The sequence below is a fragment of the Lipophrys pholis genome (genome assembly GCF_963383615.2).
Source record: "Lipophrys pholis genome assembly, chromosome: 8".
Classification (NCBI taxonomy): domain Eukaryota; kingdom Metazoa; phylum Chordata; class Actinopteri; order Blenniiformes; family Blenniidae; genus Lipophrys; species Lipophrys pholis.
The window spans coordinates 15192096-15209397 of record NC_137630.1 but is presented as its reverse complement, the minus strand read 5'-3'; the positions used below and the strand labels follow the sequence as shown (position 1 = coordinate 15209397).

The 17302-nt window shown below is 39.5% G+C and overlaps 1 protein-coding gene across 1 annotated transcript in view; it reads right to left on the bottom strand.

Moving 5' to 3' along the window:
- Positions 1-4205: 4205 nt before the first annotated feature.
- Positions 4206-17302, bottom strand: part of LOC308113835 (WAP four-disulfide core domain protein 2-like) — a 48923-nt gene continuing 35826 nt past the window's right edge. The window contains exons 2-7 of the mRNA XM_080470342.1: positions 6528-6732; positions 5810-5947; positions 5232-5459; positions 4878-5024; positions 4486-4629; positions 4206-4374 (exon numbers count right to left, since the gene is read on the bottom strand). Of these exons, the coding sequence (XP_080326468.1) occupies positions 4367-4374; positions 4486-4629; positions 4878-5024; positions 5232-5459; positions 5810-5947; positions 6528-6624 (762 nt within the window). The 5' untranslated portion in view covers positions 6625-6732 and the 3' untranslated portion in view covers positions 4206-4366. The remainder of the gene's footprint in view (positions 4375-4485; positions 4630-4877; positions 5025-5231; positions 5460-5809; positions 5948-6527; positions 6733-17302) is intronic.

The window sequence follows — 17302 nt, the reverse complement described above, 5'->3', positions numbered from 1 at the left end:
AGGTAGTCATCACTACATAAAACACATAGGTGAAGATGGACGGAACCTTACAGAGAAAATTTCACTAATTAGGAAGGTGATGGATAGAGCTTTCCACTGAGGGCCTTCACATCATTCGTTGATGTTTCCATGTTTGCTTCAGGTCGCAGTAAATTGGAAAGTAGTGTAGATGTAATGAATGAAGCCTCCAACATAACGCAGGTGTAGTTACTTCACCTAAAGGTCCATGTGTAAGTGAATGAATTCAAAAAAAAAGAAAGAAGGTAATATCATATCACATATCACTTTTTGGGGGAAAAAAATCCAACTAGTCAATAAAAAACAAACGACACTTGAGCGTCTACCATCTAATCTATGTCGTCTCTGTCTTTTTAGGCTCAAGGACGGAGCCTCCTCTGACTGGCCTGCTGCTCGGCTTTTTGTATAAATACTGCAGCATTATTGGTCTGAGAGGAGTGCAGATTTTGTGTGCAATCAGTTAACATGGAGAAAGTCCCCTCGACTGTGTGTGCACTGCTTTTTGCTTTAGTCGCCATTGCGCACTTCAGCCCAGCTTCTGCATGGAATCGCAGGTACTTTGGTAAGTAAGTAAACTCTCACATGTGTTTCTCCTGTGACTGGCTGATTTACGGTTTCTTTTCTAAAATGTGTTTAAATGTGTGTTTTATCAGGCGAAGTGGTTGACTACTTTCAGAATGTTAACCCTGTTATATTTGATTCAACTTCTCTGCCTTTAATTTTGGAGTGATTCATTTGGAACATCTCAGTTTTGAGCCCTGTTGTACTTTCATTCTTTTCCTTTGTATTTTTGAACTTCAGTCCTCCGAACTGCCATTAGGTATCTTTTGCTCTCTGTGATCTATATTTTAGCATAAAGCTCATTCAAGCTGTTTGTGTTTATAAACAAGATCTTTTAATTAAACTTTATTAATAAGCCAGGATTGATCACGATACATTAAATCCACACACAATTCCAAACAGTAGTGTATGAGCTTCGTCTTAATCAAATCTGACTCTGCCTGGTACACAAACTGCTGTGGAGAACAAGCCAGGAGGCTCTTGAAGGGTATTTAACAAGTCTGTGATGGTTACCAGCAACATTGTCCAGATATTTTTGTTTTACAACTGATTGTCTATGTTGATTTCTCTTTGTACTGCAGAAACTCCCGGTTGTCCTGACGTGAACTCAATTAATAATTGCCGATATTTAACCCGCTGCCGGAGAGAACGGGATTGCCCCAAACTTCAGAACTGCTGCCGCAGTAGATGTGGACTCGTGTGTGTTGATCAGGAATCAGGTCAGATGTGAACAAAATAGTCAATTTATTTAAGTTTTCTTTAATTCTATGCAACCTGCATTGACAGAGTTGCTGAATGACCATGTGGCACCCATTGTGTTTCAAGAGAAAATGAACTAAGAACTGCTGTTCTAACCTGCATAAGATACATGTCCTCTAAAAAATCCACCATGTCAATGTTTTACCCAAGACCTTTTTGTTTCAATTTGGATAAAAGTATTTGATCATTTACATCTTTTGATAAGTTACAATAGTAACTAAAATTCATCCCCAAACACCGGAAGACGCACGTCTATCCAATATGTAGATTTTAGAAATTTCAGAAGATTCATGTTGACTTTTCTCTCCAGGTGCAGGCGGCTCTTCCTCATCTGAAGAGTCTTCTGTGGAGTTTTTCCCCACTGGACCCTTCCCCAATCCAGGAAAGCCTGGAGAGTGTCCTCCTGTCAAAAGCTACTCCAGGGGTCATTCCAACAGCAGATGTGCGCCTGGATGCTGGACTGACTTTAACTGCAAGGGTGACGATAAGTGCTGCCCATCTGCTCGTTGTGGAAAACAGTGCCAGCAACCTCTCATTCGTAAGTTGAGTTCAAAGTGTCCAATCGTGTACCTTTTTTAAACATAAACCAGTTCATTTATACAATTTATGTCTGTTACTAGAGCAGCGAGGGCTGTGTTTGGTGGCCTGACTCTTGACTCGAGCCATCGGGTGAACAAACAAAAGTGTGGATCAAGCCTGGATGTTTCTTTAACAATGTCTTTTACATGTTGATTCCTACTTCCAGCCAGGGAGGGAGAATGTCCTAACGTGGTGAGAAGAAGTCGGGCATGCAGTTTTCCCGCCCAAAAATGCGAAAATGACTTCCAATGTCCTGAACCACTCAAGTGCTGCGATTATGGATGCGGACGCAGATGTGTGCCTCCACGTATTGGTAAGAAGTGAACAAAGTGCCTCTCATATCACTAAAATTCTGGTTTTATTGGAGTTTATTTCTGTCAAACACACATTTTGTTGAATGTTGGAGTATCTGATGCTGTTCCTGCTTGAAGACCTGTAACTAGATATTTCTTTTGTTGCTGTCACGTCTCCCAAGGTGTTTGGAAAACCACCAAGCCTCTTCATTCCAAACCAAATTTCCCAGATTGTTTCACAAATGCACTCTTTTTTTTTCCCACCAGAAAAACCAGGAAGTTGTCCCGCACGCTGCCCCAGGACAATAATTCAGAAATGCCCTAATGAGTGCCTCCATGACGGCTGCTGTCCAGATAACCAGAAGTGCTGTGGCTATGGGTGTTCCTTTGTGTGTGTGCCACCAGCGAGACGTAAGATTTTAACCAAATCCTTCGAAAAGTTCACATCCACTGATGTTTTTGATGTGTGTGTTTGTTTTGCATCGTGATTAATTAGGCTACATGCCTGCTTGCTTCCCCCAGGGTGGTAAGAATGACTTGAATGAGCGCTGACATCCATGAGCGCAAATTTCCTGAGACAACCTGTGGACATGCCTGCTGAGAATCCTGCTGATTTGAAAAAAATCTACATCCCTTCAGAATCATATTGTTCCCTTGCTTGTTGCTTACTTTCAAATAAAAAAGTGATTTGAAAAAAAAATCTTACTTTTGCTTTCTTTTTCATCAACTCCACACACATTACATTAGAACATTAGAACATTGGTTTGCCCAAACCTTGAGTTTTGAAAGAGAACATTGAGAAACTGGTGAGAAACCACCTCCTTCACAACAACCTTTTCACTGCTCCTTTGGGCCGCATGAACCAATATCCATATTATTTCCATTATGTCACTCATTATCTTTGACTGCAGCTAAAACTTCATGGCTACGTCCCCCATCTCCTTCTCCCACTATGACCGAATCCCTTTCTGTCCTCACAGCACACATTGATACATAGCAATTCTAGATTGCAAGGCAAATGTGGGTGTTTCAAGGGACACAATGCTCTAAATCAGTGGTTCTCGACCTTTTTTCAGTGATGCACCCCTGTGAAATATATTTTTCAGCCAAGTGCCCCAAGAGCCTGATATGTAACAACCACCCAAATTGATATAAAATATAATGTAATAAAACGAAATCTAATACCTGGTCGATGATATAACAAAAGTGCTGTGACTGAAATATAAGAAAATAAATGTGCCAAACCCAAAATGTAATAACTGGTCAATGATGTAAAAAGATTTAACAAGAATTTAAATGTGATCTTAATATGCTTAATGTTATACATTATATTGTTCTGATGATTGGTGAAGTAGATTACAGACTATAGACAACAGAAGACTATTAATGACTTGGACAACAGCAATCATACATAAAAGCCATAAACTGTGTACAGATATATATATAAACAAATATTCCAAACTTTTAGAACTCACTCTTTTAGTGATATTGAAATTTAAGTAGGTCAAGTGCAAGTCCAATCGATGCAATCCTTGAGTCACTTTATGATGTAAAAAATGTATTACATTATTAGGGCAAAAATATTTTTGCCTGCTCCATAATATAATATTAAAAAGTTTTTTTTAAGTTTTGGGCTCAGTTACATCATTGACCAGTGATTACATTTGGGTTTTAATAAATTTTCTTTTATTACATTTCGGGCTCAGCACTTTTGTGACATTATCGACCAGTTATAGTGGGAGAAGGAGATGGGGGACGTAGCCATGAAGTTTTAGCTGCAGTCAAAGATAATGAGTGACATAATGGAAATAATATGGATAATGGTTCATGCGGCCCAAAGGAGCAGTGAAAAGGTTGTTGTGAAGGAGGTGGTTTCTCACCAGTTTCTCAATGTTCTCTTTCAAAACTCAAGGTTTGGGCAAACCAATGTTCTAATGTTCTAATGTAATGTGTGTGGAGTTGATGAAAAAGAAAGCAAAAGTAAGATTTTTTTTTCAAATCACTTTTTTATTTGAAAGTAAGCAACAAGCAAGGGAACAATATGATTCTGAAGGGATGTAGATTTTTTTCAAATCAGCAGGATTCTCAGCAGGCATGTCCACAGGTTGTCTCAGGAAATTTGCGCTCATGGATGTCAGCGCTCATTCAAGTCATTCTTACCACCCTGGGGGAAGCAAGCAGGCATGTAGCCTAATTAATCACGATGCAAAACAAACACACACATCAAAAACATCAGTGGATGTGAACTTTTCGAAGGATTTGGTTAAAATCTTACGTCTCGCTGGTGGCACACACACAAAGGAACACCCATAGCCACAGCACTTCTGGTTATCTGGACAGCAGCCATCATGGAGGCACTCATTAGGGCATTTCTGAATTATTGTCCTGGGGCAGCGTGCGGGACAACTTCCTGGTTTTTCTGGTGGGAAAAAAAAAAGAGTGCATTTGTGAAACAATCTGGGAAATTTGGTTTGGAATGAAGAGGCTTGGTGGTTTTCCAAACACCTTGGGAGACGTGACAGCAACAAAAGAAATATCTAGTTACAGGTCTTCAAGCAGGAACAGCATCAGATACTCCAACATTCAACAAAATGTGTGTTTGACAGAAATAAACTCCAATAAAACCAGAATTTTAGTGATATGAGAGGCACTTTGTTCACTTCTTACCAATACGTGGAGGCACACATCTGCGTCCGCATCCATAATCGCAGCACTTGAGTGGTTCAGGACATTGGAAGTCATTTTCGCATTTTTGGGCGGGAAAACTGCATGCCCGACTTCTTCTCACCACGTTAGGACATTCTCCCTCCCTGGCTGGAAGTAGGAATCAACATGTAAAAGACATTGTTAAAGAAACATCCAGGCTTGATCCACACTTTTGTTTGTTCACCCGATGGCTCGAGTCAAGAGTCAGGCCACCAAACACAGCCCTCGCTGCTCTAGTAACAGACATAAATTGTATAAATGAACTGGTTTATGTTTAAAAAAAGTACACGATTGGACACTTTGAACTCAACTTACGAATGAGAGGTTGCTGGCACTGTTTTCCACAACGAGCAGATGGGCAGCACTTATCGTCACCCTTGCAGTTAAAGTCAGTCCAGCATCCAGGCGCACATCTGCTGTTGGAATGACCCCTGGAGTAGCTTTTGACAGGAGGACACTCTCCAGGCTTTCCTGGATTGGGGAAGGGTCCAGTGGGGAAAAACTCCACAGAAGACTCTTCAGATGAGGAAGAGCCGCCTGCACCTGGAGAGAAAAGTCAACATGAATCTTCTGAAATTTCTAAAATCTACATATTGGATAGACGTGCGTCTTCCGGTGTTTGGGGATGAATTTTAGTTACTATTGTAACTTATCAAAAGATGTAAATGATCAAATACTTTTATCCAAATTGAAACAAAAAGGTCTTGGGTAAAACATTGACATGGTGGATTCTTTAGAGGACATGTATCTTATGCAGGTTAGAACAGCAGTTCTTAGTTCATTTTCTCTTGAAACACAATGGGTGCCACATGGTCATTCAGCAACTCTGTCAATGCAGGTTGCATAGAATTAAAGAAAACTTAAATAAATTGACTATTTTGTTCACATCTGACCTGATTCCTGATCAACACACACGAGTCCACATCTACTGCGGCAGCAGTTCTGAAGTTTGGGGCAATCCCGTTCTCTCCGGCAGCGGGTTAAATATCGGCAATTATTAATTGAGTTCACGTCAGGACAACCGGGAGTTTCTGCAGTACAAAGAGAAATCAACATAGACAATCAGTTGTAAAACAAAAATATCTGGACAATGTTGCTGGTAACCATCACAGACTTGTTAAATACCCTTCAAGAGCCTCCTGGCTTGTTCTCCACAGCAGTTTGTGTACCAGGCAGAGTCAGATTTGATTAAGACGAAGCTCATACACTACTGTTTGGAATTGTGTGTGGATTTAATGTATCGTGATCAATCCTGGCATATTAATAAAGTTTAATTAAAAAATCTTGTTTATAAACACAAACAGCTTGAATGAGCTTTATGCTAAAATATAGATCACAGAGAGCAAAAGATACCTAATGGCAGTTCGGAGGACTGAAGTTCAAAAATACAAAGGAAAAGAATGAAAGTACAACAGGGCTCAAAACTGAGATGTTCCAAATGAATCACTCCAAAATTAAAGGCAGAGAAGTTGAATCAAATATAACAGGGTTAACATTCTGAAAGTAGTCAACCACTTCGCCTGATAAAACACACATTTAAACACATTTTAGAAAAGAAACCGTAAATCAGCCAGTCACAGGAGAAACACATGTGAGAGTTTACTTACTTACCAAAGTACCTGCGATTCCATGCAGAAGCTGGGCTGAAGTGCGCAATGGCGACTAAAGCAAAAAGCAGTGCACACACAGTCGAGGGGACTTTCTCCATGTTAACTGATTGCACACAAAATCTGCACTCCTCTCAGACCAATAATGCTGCAGTATTTATACAAAAAGCCGAGCAGCAGGCCAGTCAGAGGAGGCTCCGTCCTTGAGCCTAAAAAGACAGAGACGACATAGATTAGATGGTAGACGCTCAAGTGTCGTTTGTTTTTTATTGACTAGTTGGATTTTTTTCCCCCAAAAAGTGATATGTGATATGATATTACCTTCTTTCTTTTTTTTTGAATTCATTCACTTACACATGGACCTTTAGGTGAAGTAACTACACCTGCGTTATGTTGGAGGCTTCATTCATTACATCTACACTACTTTCCAATTTACTGCGACCTGAAGCAAACATGGAAACATCAACGAATGATGTGAAGGCCCTCAGTGGAAAGCTCTATCCATCACCTTCCTAATTAGTGAAATTTTCTCTGTAAGGTTCCGTCCATCTTCACCTATGTGTTTTATGTAGTGATGACTACCTTTTAATAATTCTCAGGTTGAATGAAATGCACATATTGACCATCTATAAATATTGGTGCATGAAGGGACTTTTTTTTTTTCATTCTTTTTTTTAAAATCTATTGTCTTCATTGATTTTACACACCTTGCAGAACCACATACCTGCCTTAACCCTTTAACATGCAGTTAACCATCTGTCCGAGAAACGTTTATTTCTGATTTAAAGGTTTCCAGGTACTTTTAAGGTGTGTGCTTTCTGTAGTCCTGGTGTGGTCTAACAAGGTCAAATACAGAGTTTAGTGAAGGCTGATTAATGTAGGTTTTCTAAACAACCCCAGGACACATAAAGAGTCTGAGTCTTGTTTAAAGAAGTCATGTTTTTGAAGAAACTAGTTTGATTCCTGCCGAGGTCTGAAAGCTAGTTGAGAGAGTTAAAGTCTAAGTCTGGCTCTTTTGAAAGAAACTAGATGACCTTTAAAAAAAGACCAGGTGTAAATTAAAGAATCCAGGTGGAGTTTAAAGAGTCCACATGAAGTTTAAAGTCAGAATCTATTTTAAAGAGTGGTTTTGAAAGTCCAGGTAATTAGTTAAGTGCTCAGGTCTATAGTCTGAGTCCACTTTTGAGAGATCAGGAGATTGCTTAGTTCTATTTAAAAGGGTTTAAATCTGCTTTAAAGTCACATTATCAGATATTTTCACTTTTGAGAGGATGTTGAAGGGTTAAGCATGAAAACAAACCAAAAACATGTCAGGGTTAGCCCTTTGATTGATCACCATGATTATTAGCTCTTATAATAAGAGCATGAAGGCAGGATGTAAATTTCAGATGTTGCATGATGTATGTTAGATTCATCCAGTTTGTTGGGCGAAATTGTCATATTACTTGGTTTCAGTCATCGTAGAGGTTGCACACATCCATTCACCTTCAATACCACTTTATCTATTTCAGGGTTGCAGGGTGCTGGAGCAGATCCCAGCAAACAAACAACGTTTGGTTGGTTTGTGAACAGTGGTAAAAAGGGGAACATGCATTTTCTGTGACGAGTCATAATGGTAGAAAACAATAAATGCATTATTTGTCTTGGATTAAATCATAAGAATACACTCTCTCTTTATAGATGTTATATTGACCTTGTGTATTCCCTCCCAGCCATAGGCTTATGGCTTTTTGGACTCTCATGGCCTTTTACCAATTGAATCAATGATGTTTCTATAGAAATCGTGCTGAATCTCATGAGGGTTTTGTGCGAGACAGAAAAGCCAAAATACGCTGATTGTTGGTCATTTTTAGCAATTATTTTTGTCTCACTCTGTCTGTGTCCTTAGACAGTACTCACCAACAAAGATAAAAACTTGGTCACACGGAGAGAAACACCCATCACCACAACCTTGGTAATGTTGACTCCCTTTAATATGATTATGTCCAACCTGGGGTCACCTGTCATGTGCAGGCGCCATCACATGACTAGTTAACAGTTAGAAAGGACGTGACACTAATGTTTGGTCCCTCTGCCCTGAGAGATATCACCATGGAAGTGAAAATCCTTAAAAAAGTATGCAGTCAAAGTCACAACACATTATTATCAATGCTTCTGTGGACCCATTTACAAAGGATTTTAGTGACCAAGGTTGAGATGATGAGTTCAAATTAAAAACAAATCTTTAAACATTTATCACTTGAATCAGAAATATAACATCAAGTTTGTACTTAGAATTAATGATAAGCATCGTTAACCAATGATTGATGAAGCGAGTTCTAATATACTGGTAGCATTGATTTTAATATTTAGGACACTGTCTCAATATATTTTTATTCTTTTTTCCATAATTATTTATCTTTTATTTATCATCCAAAAACCAATACTGAATGCTTCTCAGTCCAGAGCATCTCAGCTCACCCTTGTAACTCCCACGTACAATATTCGCCTTGCAGTCTGGAGCTGGCACTTTGCAACGTGTGCTTGCTGAATTTTATACACAAATACCTTTATCAAGCTGTGAGGACAGAAAGTGATTCTGTCACAGAAGGCGTTTGGCAATGTGACTGTGAAGTTTTGGCTGGAGGTAGTCAAGGTGAACACCTAAAAAGGATTATGAGACATAATGGAAATAACATGGAGACTATTTCATGCCTTCAACCACTCCAACAGGGTGGTGAGGAGCAAAGTGAAAGGGTTCTTGTGACAGAAGTAATTTCTGATCGGTGTCAACTTTAGTTTGCGTGCAGGGCAGGTGATCTCTTGTCTCTCCTGCATCCGATTATCAAGGCTGGTCTGCGGGGTGAGATGGTTCAACTCTCACAGGCGTTAAGCCTTCCTCAAGTGATAACATATCTTGTCTTTGGCCCTTGACAGCAGGAACACATAAGTCACACAAAAAGTAAATTTGGCCAAAGGTTTACTCCCATCTTGTTTATAGATGTCAGTAATATCCACAGAGAGCCATCTGTTCAGTGTCAGCTCTTCAAACAGGTGGCAAAGGAACCCTGACTGTCTGACTGAGTAATTCACAATGAACACATGAGTTGAGTTCCAGTTCACCACTTTCACCACAACATGCAGTGCCGATATTCCACATTTTGGTATTAAATTACAGGAGATTACACTTGTTTGGATAGTTGTGGGTTAAAATCCAGAAGATGGATCTCATTTGTTTACATTGCTTATGCACAAAACAGGGCCGAAAGGATGCATGCAGCACCATTCATTCATCCATCCATCTTCCATCCCACTTATCCAGTTCAGGGTCGCGGGGTGCTGGAGCCAATCCCAGCTGACTGTGGGCGAGGGCAGGGTACACCCTGGACAAGTCGCCAGTCTGTCAAGCGTGCACCACTTCCCAAGCAACATGTGAGATTTAATAAAAATGATCTAATTCATTACTTCAAGTTCAAATAACTTGATTCATTTGGATGTTACCAATTGAAGAAATTCAATAAAGTTTGCCCAACAATTTCCAACTATTTTCTCTTATCAATGTGCCACTCTTGTGTCACACTTCTTCTTCACCTCTGCAGTCACAGATCTCTCTGTGGGTCTCACACTACTTACAGCAGTGACAATGTGCTGCCACTCTCCTTCTTTTATTAGGCTCGTTTACACGACAACGTTCTATGTAGGGATGTCCCGATCACACATTTTGGCCCCCGATACCGATTCGATTTTTCAGAATTGCGTATCGGCCGATACCGATACTTTCCCGATCCGATACTTACATTGCTATTGCAAAGATACTCAATAGTGTATTTTTGGTGCAACTAAGATGTCTGAAGCTAAAAGCACTATTGGCAGAAGCTTTGTTTAGCTAGACAAATTTGTAAAACTCACTTATTGAATCAAAATTCTTCTCAGAATAACTTAAGAACTTATTTAAACTTTATTCAGTCATAACAACAAAAACCCAATTACACTCTGCAGTCTTGTATCTCTTTTTTATGTTAACTTAAACAACTTCACCTGGATTTTGTGGCAAATAATTATTTTTTTTTAAATGAAACCCAGTGAATCACTTTGACTAACATAAAAACTATAAAAAACTACAACATAAACAGTATTCAGTAAAACCAATCAGAAGAACTCAATTCCACTTCAAAGTGTCTTTGGCTGGTTGGGTTGAAAATAAATCCTTAAAAAGTGCAAATACAATAATAAATTTTTTTTTTTATCTTAAACATAAATGCTCTTAGGCTACAATCGAACTTCTTTGTGTATTGAATTTCAGTTTAACTTAAAGCAGTATGAGAGGTTTGACCTGAATTGTCACAAAACATTTACATTTCAATGTGAATTATAAACACTTAATTCCATTTTAAACCGGTAAAACCTGTTTGACAAAAGTAGTCTGAACATAGTTCTCTCAAAAACTTATTCACAATACGATCTTTTTCCTCCCTGGCCTGCTCCCAAAAAACCGTCCACACCTCACTATGAACAAGTCTCAACATGAGGCTTCGGGGAATGTAGTACACATGACAGGCCTTTAGGGGCGCTGGGACTCACTAAACACAACAAAAAACCAGAAGAAGACAGACCACATAGAAATGTAGAAGTAGATTTCTACTTATAAACACAGAAACCACTATATATCTCTAGTTGTATAGGTCTATGGCCACGCTCCGCCTGCTTCTAGCTTCTGCAGCTCGTTGTTTTTTGTTTTTTTGTTTATTTGATCGGCGGGGTGATCGGCTGGATTTGCCGATTCCCGATCACTCACAAATCACCAATATCGGCCCCGATCCGATATCTACCGATCTGATCGGGACATCCCTAGTTCTATGTGACAACACCGAATTCGTTGAAGAAAAAAAAAAAAGGAGTGTGTTTACACTGCAGCAGCGGACACACTGAAAAAGATGTAGTTTGGATGTCGGGCCACGGAAAAGCGCTGTTGCTCGTTTTTTGTAATGAAACCACACAGACATGGCTCCAGACAACAATATGCTATCAACGTGAACAAAATCGATCGTATCAGACGTTGATATGGACTGATGACGAATCGGACGCGATTAGGGGTGAGTCTCAATTAATAAACTACCGATATGGACTTTAAAACCAGAATACGGACCGCAACTACGGATCTGTCATGTTTGTTTATAGGCATATGAGCAGATAGGAACTGTCGGGAGGGGGAGACGCATGTGCAGTAACAGCGCTTAGTCACCTTCAACAGTCAACAGAGGGAATAGCAAGTGCGAAAGAATCTTTCCACCTTGGGAGCCCGTATAAACAATTTGCGGAGACAGTGGATCCACACACCGGTTGAAAAAGTAAATGTTGCATATTCGTTGCCGTGTTAACAGGAAGCCACAACTTTGACCACCAAATAATAAAATGTTCCCATTACGGTTTTGCTCTCCTTGAAAGCCCTTTTCTGTGTTTTCTCTGCCATGATTGATCCTAAAATGCCGTCCACCAGCAGGCTTAAGATGCTCATGAGGTTACTTTGAACTTACCAGTCATGGTAGAATTTGGGTGTGTTAAAGGCGGGATATGAACTGTGCAACGTTCAAGGTGGACTGTGATTTATATAGGGAAAAGTGTGTGCAGGTACAGGGATTACATTGTGGGGCGTGACATTTTTCAGCTTTTGGGTGACCGCACATTTTCAGTATGGATCCTACACAATGTTTTATAAATGAGCCCCCAGGCCTCTCTCTGTGGAATGTGTGGGATTTTATCTGATTATTCTGGTTTCTTCCCACAGTTGAAAAACATGCATTTAAAGTTAGTTGTTGACCCTAAATTTTCCCATAGGTAAGAAGGTGAGTCTGTATTGTCTGTCTCTCTGTGTTTGCCCTGTGATGGACTGGCGACCTGTCCAGCGTGTACAGGGTGTCGGGTTTTGCACAGACCGGTTCCCTGAAAAGAGGAGAATCAAAGATGGATTGACATTACAGCTTCGAGCAGCATTAACCGCACAGCAGTCAATAGTCTCTTTAGTTTTAAATGTCACTTCTTGCTGATACATTTCCTGTTAAGTTACTTCTGTCCACTAGTCATGACTGATGGTCATGTGAGGCTGAAACTATTTTATTTTGTGGAGGATGACGCCAAAAACAAGCATCGGGCCAACCTGCACATGGAGGAAATGTCTCTAAAGGCCTACGAAGACACCACTTCAAGCCACTGGTCCAGATATGTGGATGGTCAAAATCCAAATCCAAGAGATGCACGCGTTTACTGAACATCTCAACTCAGAAGACAATAAAAACAAGTTTATGAAGGAAGACGCCAACAATAAGTGCTCTCCTTTCTTGGACTGTGATGGACACATCGAGAAAGACAGCAGCCGGCACATCGAAGTGGACAGAAAACTCACATATTTGGACCTGCTCTTTGATTCTCATCACCCGTTCCAACATAAACTGGGTGCAATCACAAACCTGCAACACAGAGTTGAAAATATATCTACCAGTGCGTGGTCTCAAACAGAGGAGCACAACCATCCGAGGAAAACAATCAAAACCTGTGGCTCCCCCAGCTGGACTTTGATGAAAAGAAGAGCACGCTATAGAAGGAGTAGCAACACTGTGGGTGGGGAGGAAATGGGTAACCGACATAACAACGTTGTCGTTCCCTCTGTATCACAAGTGTCTTTCGAACACAGTAGCGCTCTAAAACAGAAGCTGGTGCATCCCCAGGACAACACACCACAAGAAACCCAGTGTACGCCACACAATGCAGTCAATAGTGGAATAACCTTAATATTTTAATATTGGCAAGAAGCAAACAACCACTCGACAAATGTACGGCCCAAGAGGTTCCGACTCCTCGGGTTTATACTCAGTTGACGATTCACACCACAAGTGACAGTCACACTCCTTTGTAGAAAGTAATGTCCACATTTTGGACAGACAGGACAGAGAGTTTGGGGTAAAATAATCAATCCATGTGAAAGTGAAAAACCTTCCCTCAACAGAAAGGCCTCTCAGTCTGGTTCTGCAGAGGTTTCTTCCAGTTAAAAGGGAGTTTTTCCTTTCCACCATGCCTATGCTTGCTCAAGTGGAATAGTTGGGGGGGGGGGGGGGGGGGGGTTGTCTGTGAAAGTACGTTGAGATGACTATTTTATATGGTGCTATATAAATTGAATCAAATCAAATAAGTAAAAGACAAATTACATTTACCCAGCTATCTCAGTTTGTAGAATCCCGTTCTCTCCATCACTCTAGGAATGACCTTAAAAGTGATCCACCCACAAAAACCTATTCCCACATCACAATTGTAAAAGAGCAATCTTACAAAAATGAAATCAAAATAATCTGCACATAAGACCCACAGGACCAACCCGCCCATAGTAAATGAATAGCAACTTGTAACAAAAAAGAAAATGAACCAGCTTTTACTGATACCGTATGTGGAATATGGTTTTACCTCACCTGAACCTTTGGCCAAAGAAAAGAAGAGCAATGTACATTACTCCAGACCGACATTAACCTACAACATAGATAAGACTCTAACATAGAATGCAGGTGTTGTGTGGAGGGTGATTGATTCTTGACACGGAGGATATGTGTCAAGTGGGAAGAATCTAGTGTCTAGTATCTAGTATCTGCTAACGGAGGCCGGTGTGGTCAGGCGGCCTTCCTGCATGCAGGCAGGTGTTCATGTCCAAGACTCCTTGTGTGCTCTGGAGCTGCTCGGTCTTTCGGGGTGTGGATGGTTTGCCCCTCTCTAGGCATTCAGGATACCCCGGGGGAGCGCAATGAAAGGTCCTGGGCCTGGTGGCTGTGTAAGCATGTGGAATGGCAGCACCTTTTATGATCCTGTGGCGTAGCAAATTGAGCTGAATGTCATTTTACTGTCCAGAAGTTAAACACATCAACTCATTTATCTTTATTTCTGGAGACACTGCCCACCTTCATGCAGTTTGTGGTCTCCACTGTATGATGGACAAAACCCTGGGCCGTGGTTTTACTCACATGAGAATAGCATATGAATGTATATCTGTTCTTCTTAAGGAGGGTTAGGGGCAAACTGTAAAACCTGATGAGTTATTTCAACTTAAATCATTTGATTAAAAGAAAACGTTGTTGTTTTTTTAAACAAGTTAAGTTCATTGACCTACATTTTTGATTCAATTGAATCTTTAAACGAAACCAGGTATTTGTTGTTAAATTTAAATGTATTTCATTTGTTCATTGTCTGCATATTTTCCACAATTTACTTGAATAAAGTTAAATACTTAGTTTGCATTTAGATGCCGCCTACCTGGACACATTAGAAGATGCATAGACAGTCTAATTGCTCAATATTTTAACTTTGCAAACAATCCTGCGCAGGATCATGAGACGATGGAGCCAAACTCAGTTTACTATGAGCGAGAGCAGAATACACCCTGGACAGGTTTCCAGTCCATCACAGGGCAATCACACAGAGAGAAACAACCACACACACACTCATGTTCACACAGAGGGGCAATTTAAGGTCACCAATTAACCTCACATACATGTCTTTGGACTGTGGGAGGAAACCCAAGCACATAATATTTATAAATAAATGGAAATATAATATAAATATAAACAACTCTGCCATTAAAAGTTTGATGTAGCCATAAACCTAGATGTTGATGTTGTAATTGAAATATGATCGTGTATGTGAGAAGAAAAGGAAGGGCATGTCTGACATTCATTGTGTGCGCAACCGTTGCACTGAGCATTCAGTGCCATCCTGTATTGCCATCTATCGGCAACATCAGGTATTACATGTCAACCGCCGGATGAGAAGTTGAGTGAATCAGAATCAGAATCGAATTTATTGTCATTGAAGTGTTCAAACAGAAAAGGAAAAATACTTTTGAACAGTTGTTGTTGTTGTTTTTTTAAGAAATTAACTTTAAGCTCACAGCAACTATTCAAACAAATTTCTCATGTAATTTACAACTGACAGACTAAATAATTGTAGTTTATTACTCTATGTGCATGCAGAGCCAAACATCTGCTCTCAACTAAAACTCTAACTTTCATGTGTGTATAATCTTTTGCCAAGGTCGGTCTTTAAACAAATAAGATATGGAAAGACTTTGGTCATGACATGTGAGTTTTTCCGAGGACACCTTAGATGTTTGCTACTTTTAGTTTATGTTTTATTTAAGTGTCCTTGTACTCAAATGTTGTGCAAAATTCTACATTTTGTCTTCTTTATTCTCTCAACTGTCATGGCTTTAAAAATAGCTTGTGGTCAGTTTTACATGCCTACAACTCATAATTCAAAACTGAATATTTTCTCTAATTTTTGGATTCAACATGGTCATTTCTTACAGTAATGTGTTGTTTTAAGTTAGTGTGAAAATGCATTTGGTGGGAATTACACTTTTCTTCTAAGATATGAACTCAACTTTTTAGTAAATGTGTGAAAGCTTTTATTGGTCCAAATTTCAAGCTACATTTTTTTCCCAATATTCAAATTAGAATCAAGTCTGGAGCATTTTGGATACATTTCATTCACCCAAATGCATGTGGACGTCGCACCAGAGTGAGTTCATTCTCCTGCGCGTTAAAATGAATTCCTCTATTTCTCCTGCGGAGGCCTTGTATCTTCTCTCTGCTTAGGAATTTGTTCATTTCTGTTTCTCTGAGCGGCTGCACAGCAGCGTAGTGGTTCATGCACTTGCCCTCATGGTGAGAAAATCCCTTGCTCAGATCAAGTGGGGGCCTTGCTGTGGTTCATGTTCATCCTGATTTCCTCAAACACTTCAAAAACATGTTTGAGGTTTATTTTGCCTATAAATGTAAATGTGAACGTCTACCATGTCCAGGATGTACTCTGCATATGCAATAGTAGGCTGGGATTGACCTCAGCCACTGGGGATAAACCATTGCATTAAAAGCAGTATAGAAGATGGAGGAATTTATTTATTTATCTATTTATCTATTTTTTTTAACATAAATGTTTATCATCAGGGTCTTAGTTTCCAAGTGAGGTAACCATTAAATTTAAAGTGATATAATGCAGTAAATGTATATCTAGTTTCAGTTTTTCATTGACTACTTGCAATCAGTGTCATCTTGTTAAAATATGTATTTTAAGTTAAGTTGTTTCAGGCATATTACATACATACATACATACATACATACATACATACATACATACATATCAATCACACAGTATTTTCAGATTGATCCCAGTTGTGTTTACCAACATGACCACTATGAATTAATTCTTCATTCATGTTGTCATTTAACAAAGTCTTTTCATTTGTATTAGTTTACAATGCCTTTGAAAACAAACTCGTGAAAAAAGGATTTAGATATTCTATTGATATAGCCCCCATCCATCTCAAATGTCAGCTACTGGGGGCTACTGCACAACCCTATAGCTATTTAGAAGTTTATTTCTTTTATAATCAGTCTCTATAAAACATTGGGTTCTTTGTCTTTGTCAGTGCACGTAGATGGCCCATTCCTGAGATTCTATCCTACCCCCCAAAAGTTGCATGCAGTCATCAAGTAATGAAGTGATTGATATTTTTTAGGAGGAGAACCTCTTAAGCATACTGACTTCACTCTAATAAACGTCAGTCTACATCCATGTCTGCAGTGTTGTCACATTGAGATTTACAGAATACCGACTTGCTATTCAGTCACTTTTCTGTATTTTTATTTATTGTTCTTTGCATCTCATTTGGTAGCTTGAATATATCATGTGTCTCCATCAGCACAAACACACGTCTACAGCGACAAATTAATGGCACAAGTCTCTAAAATTACATTTTATTTCTGT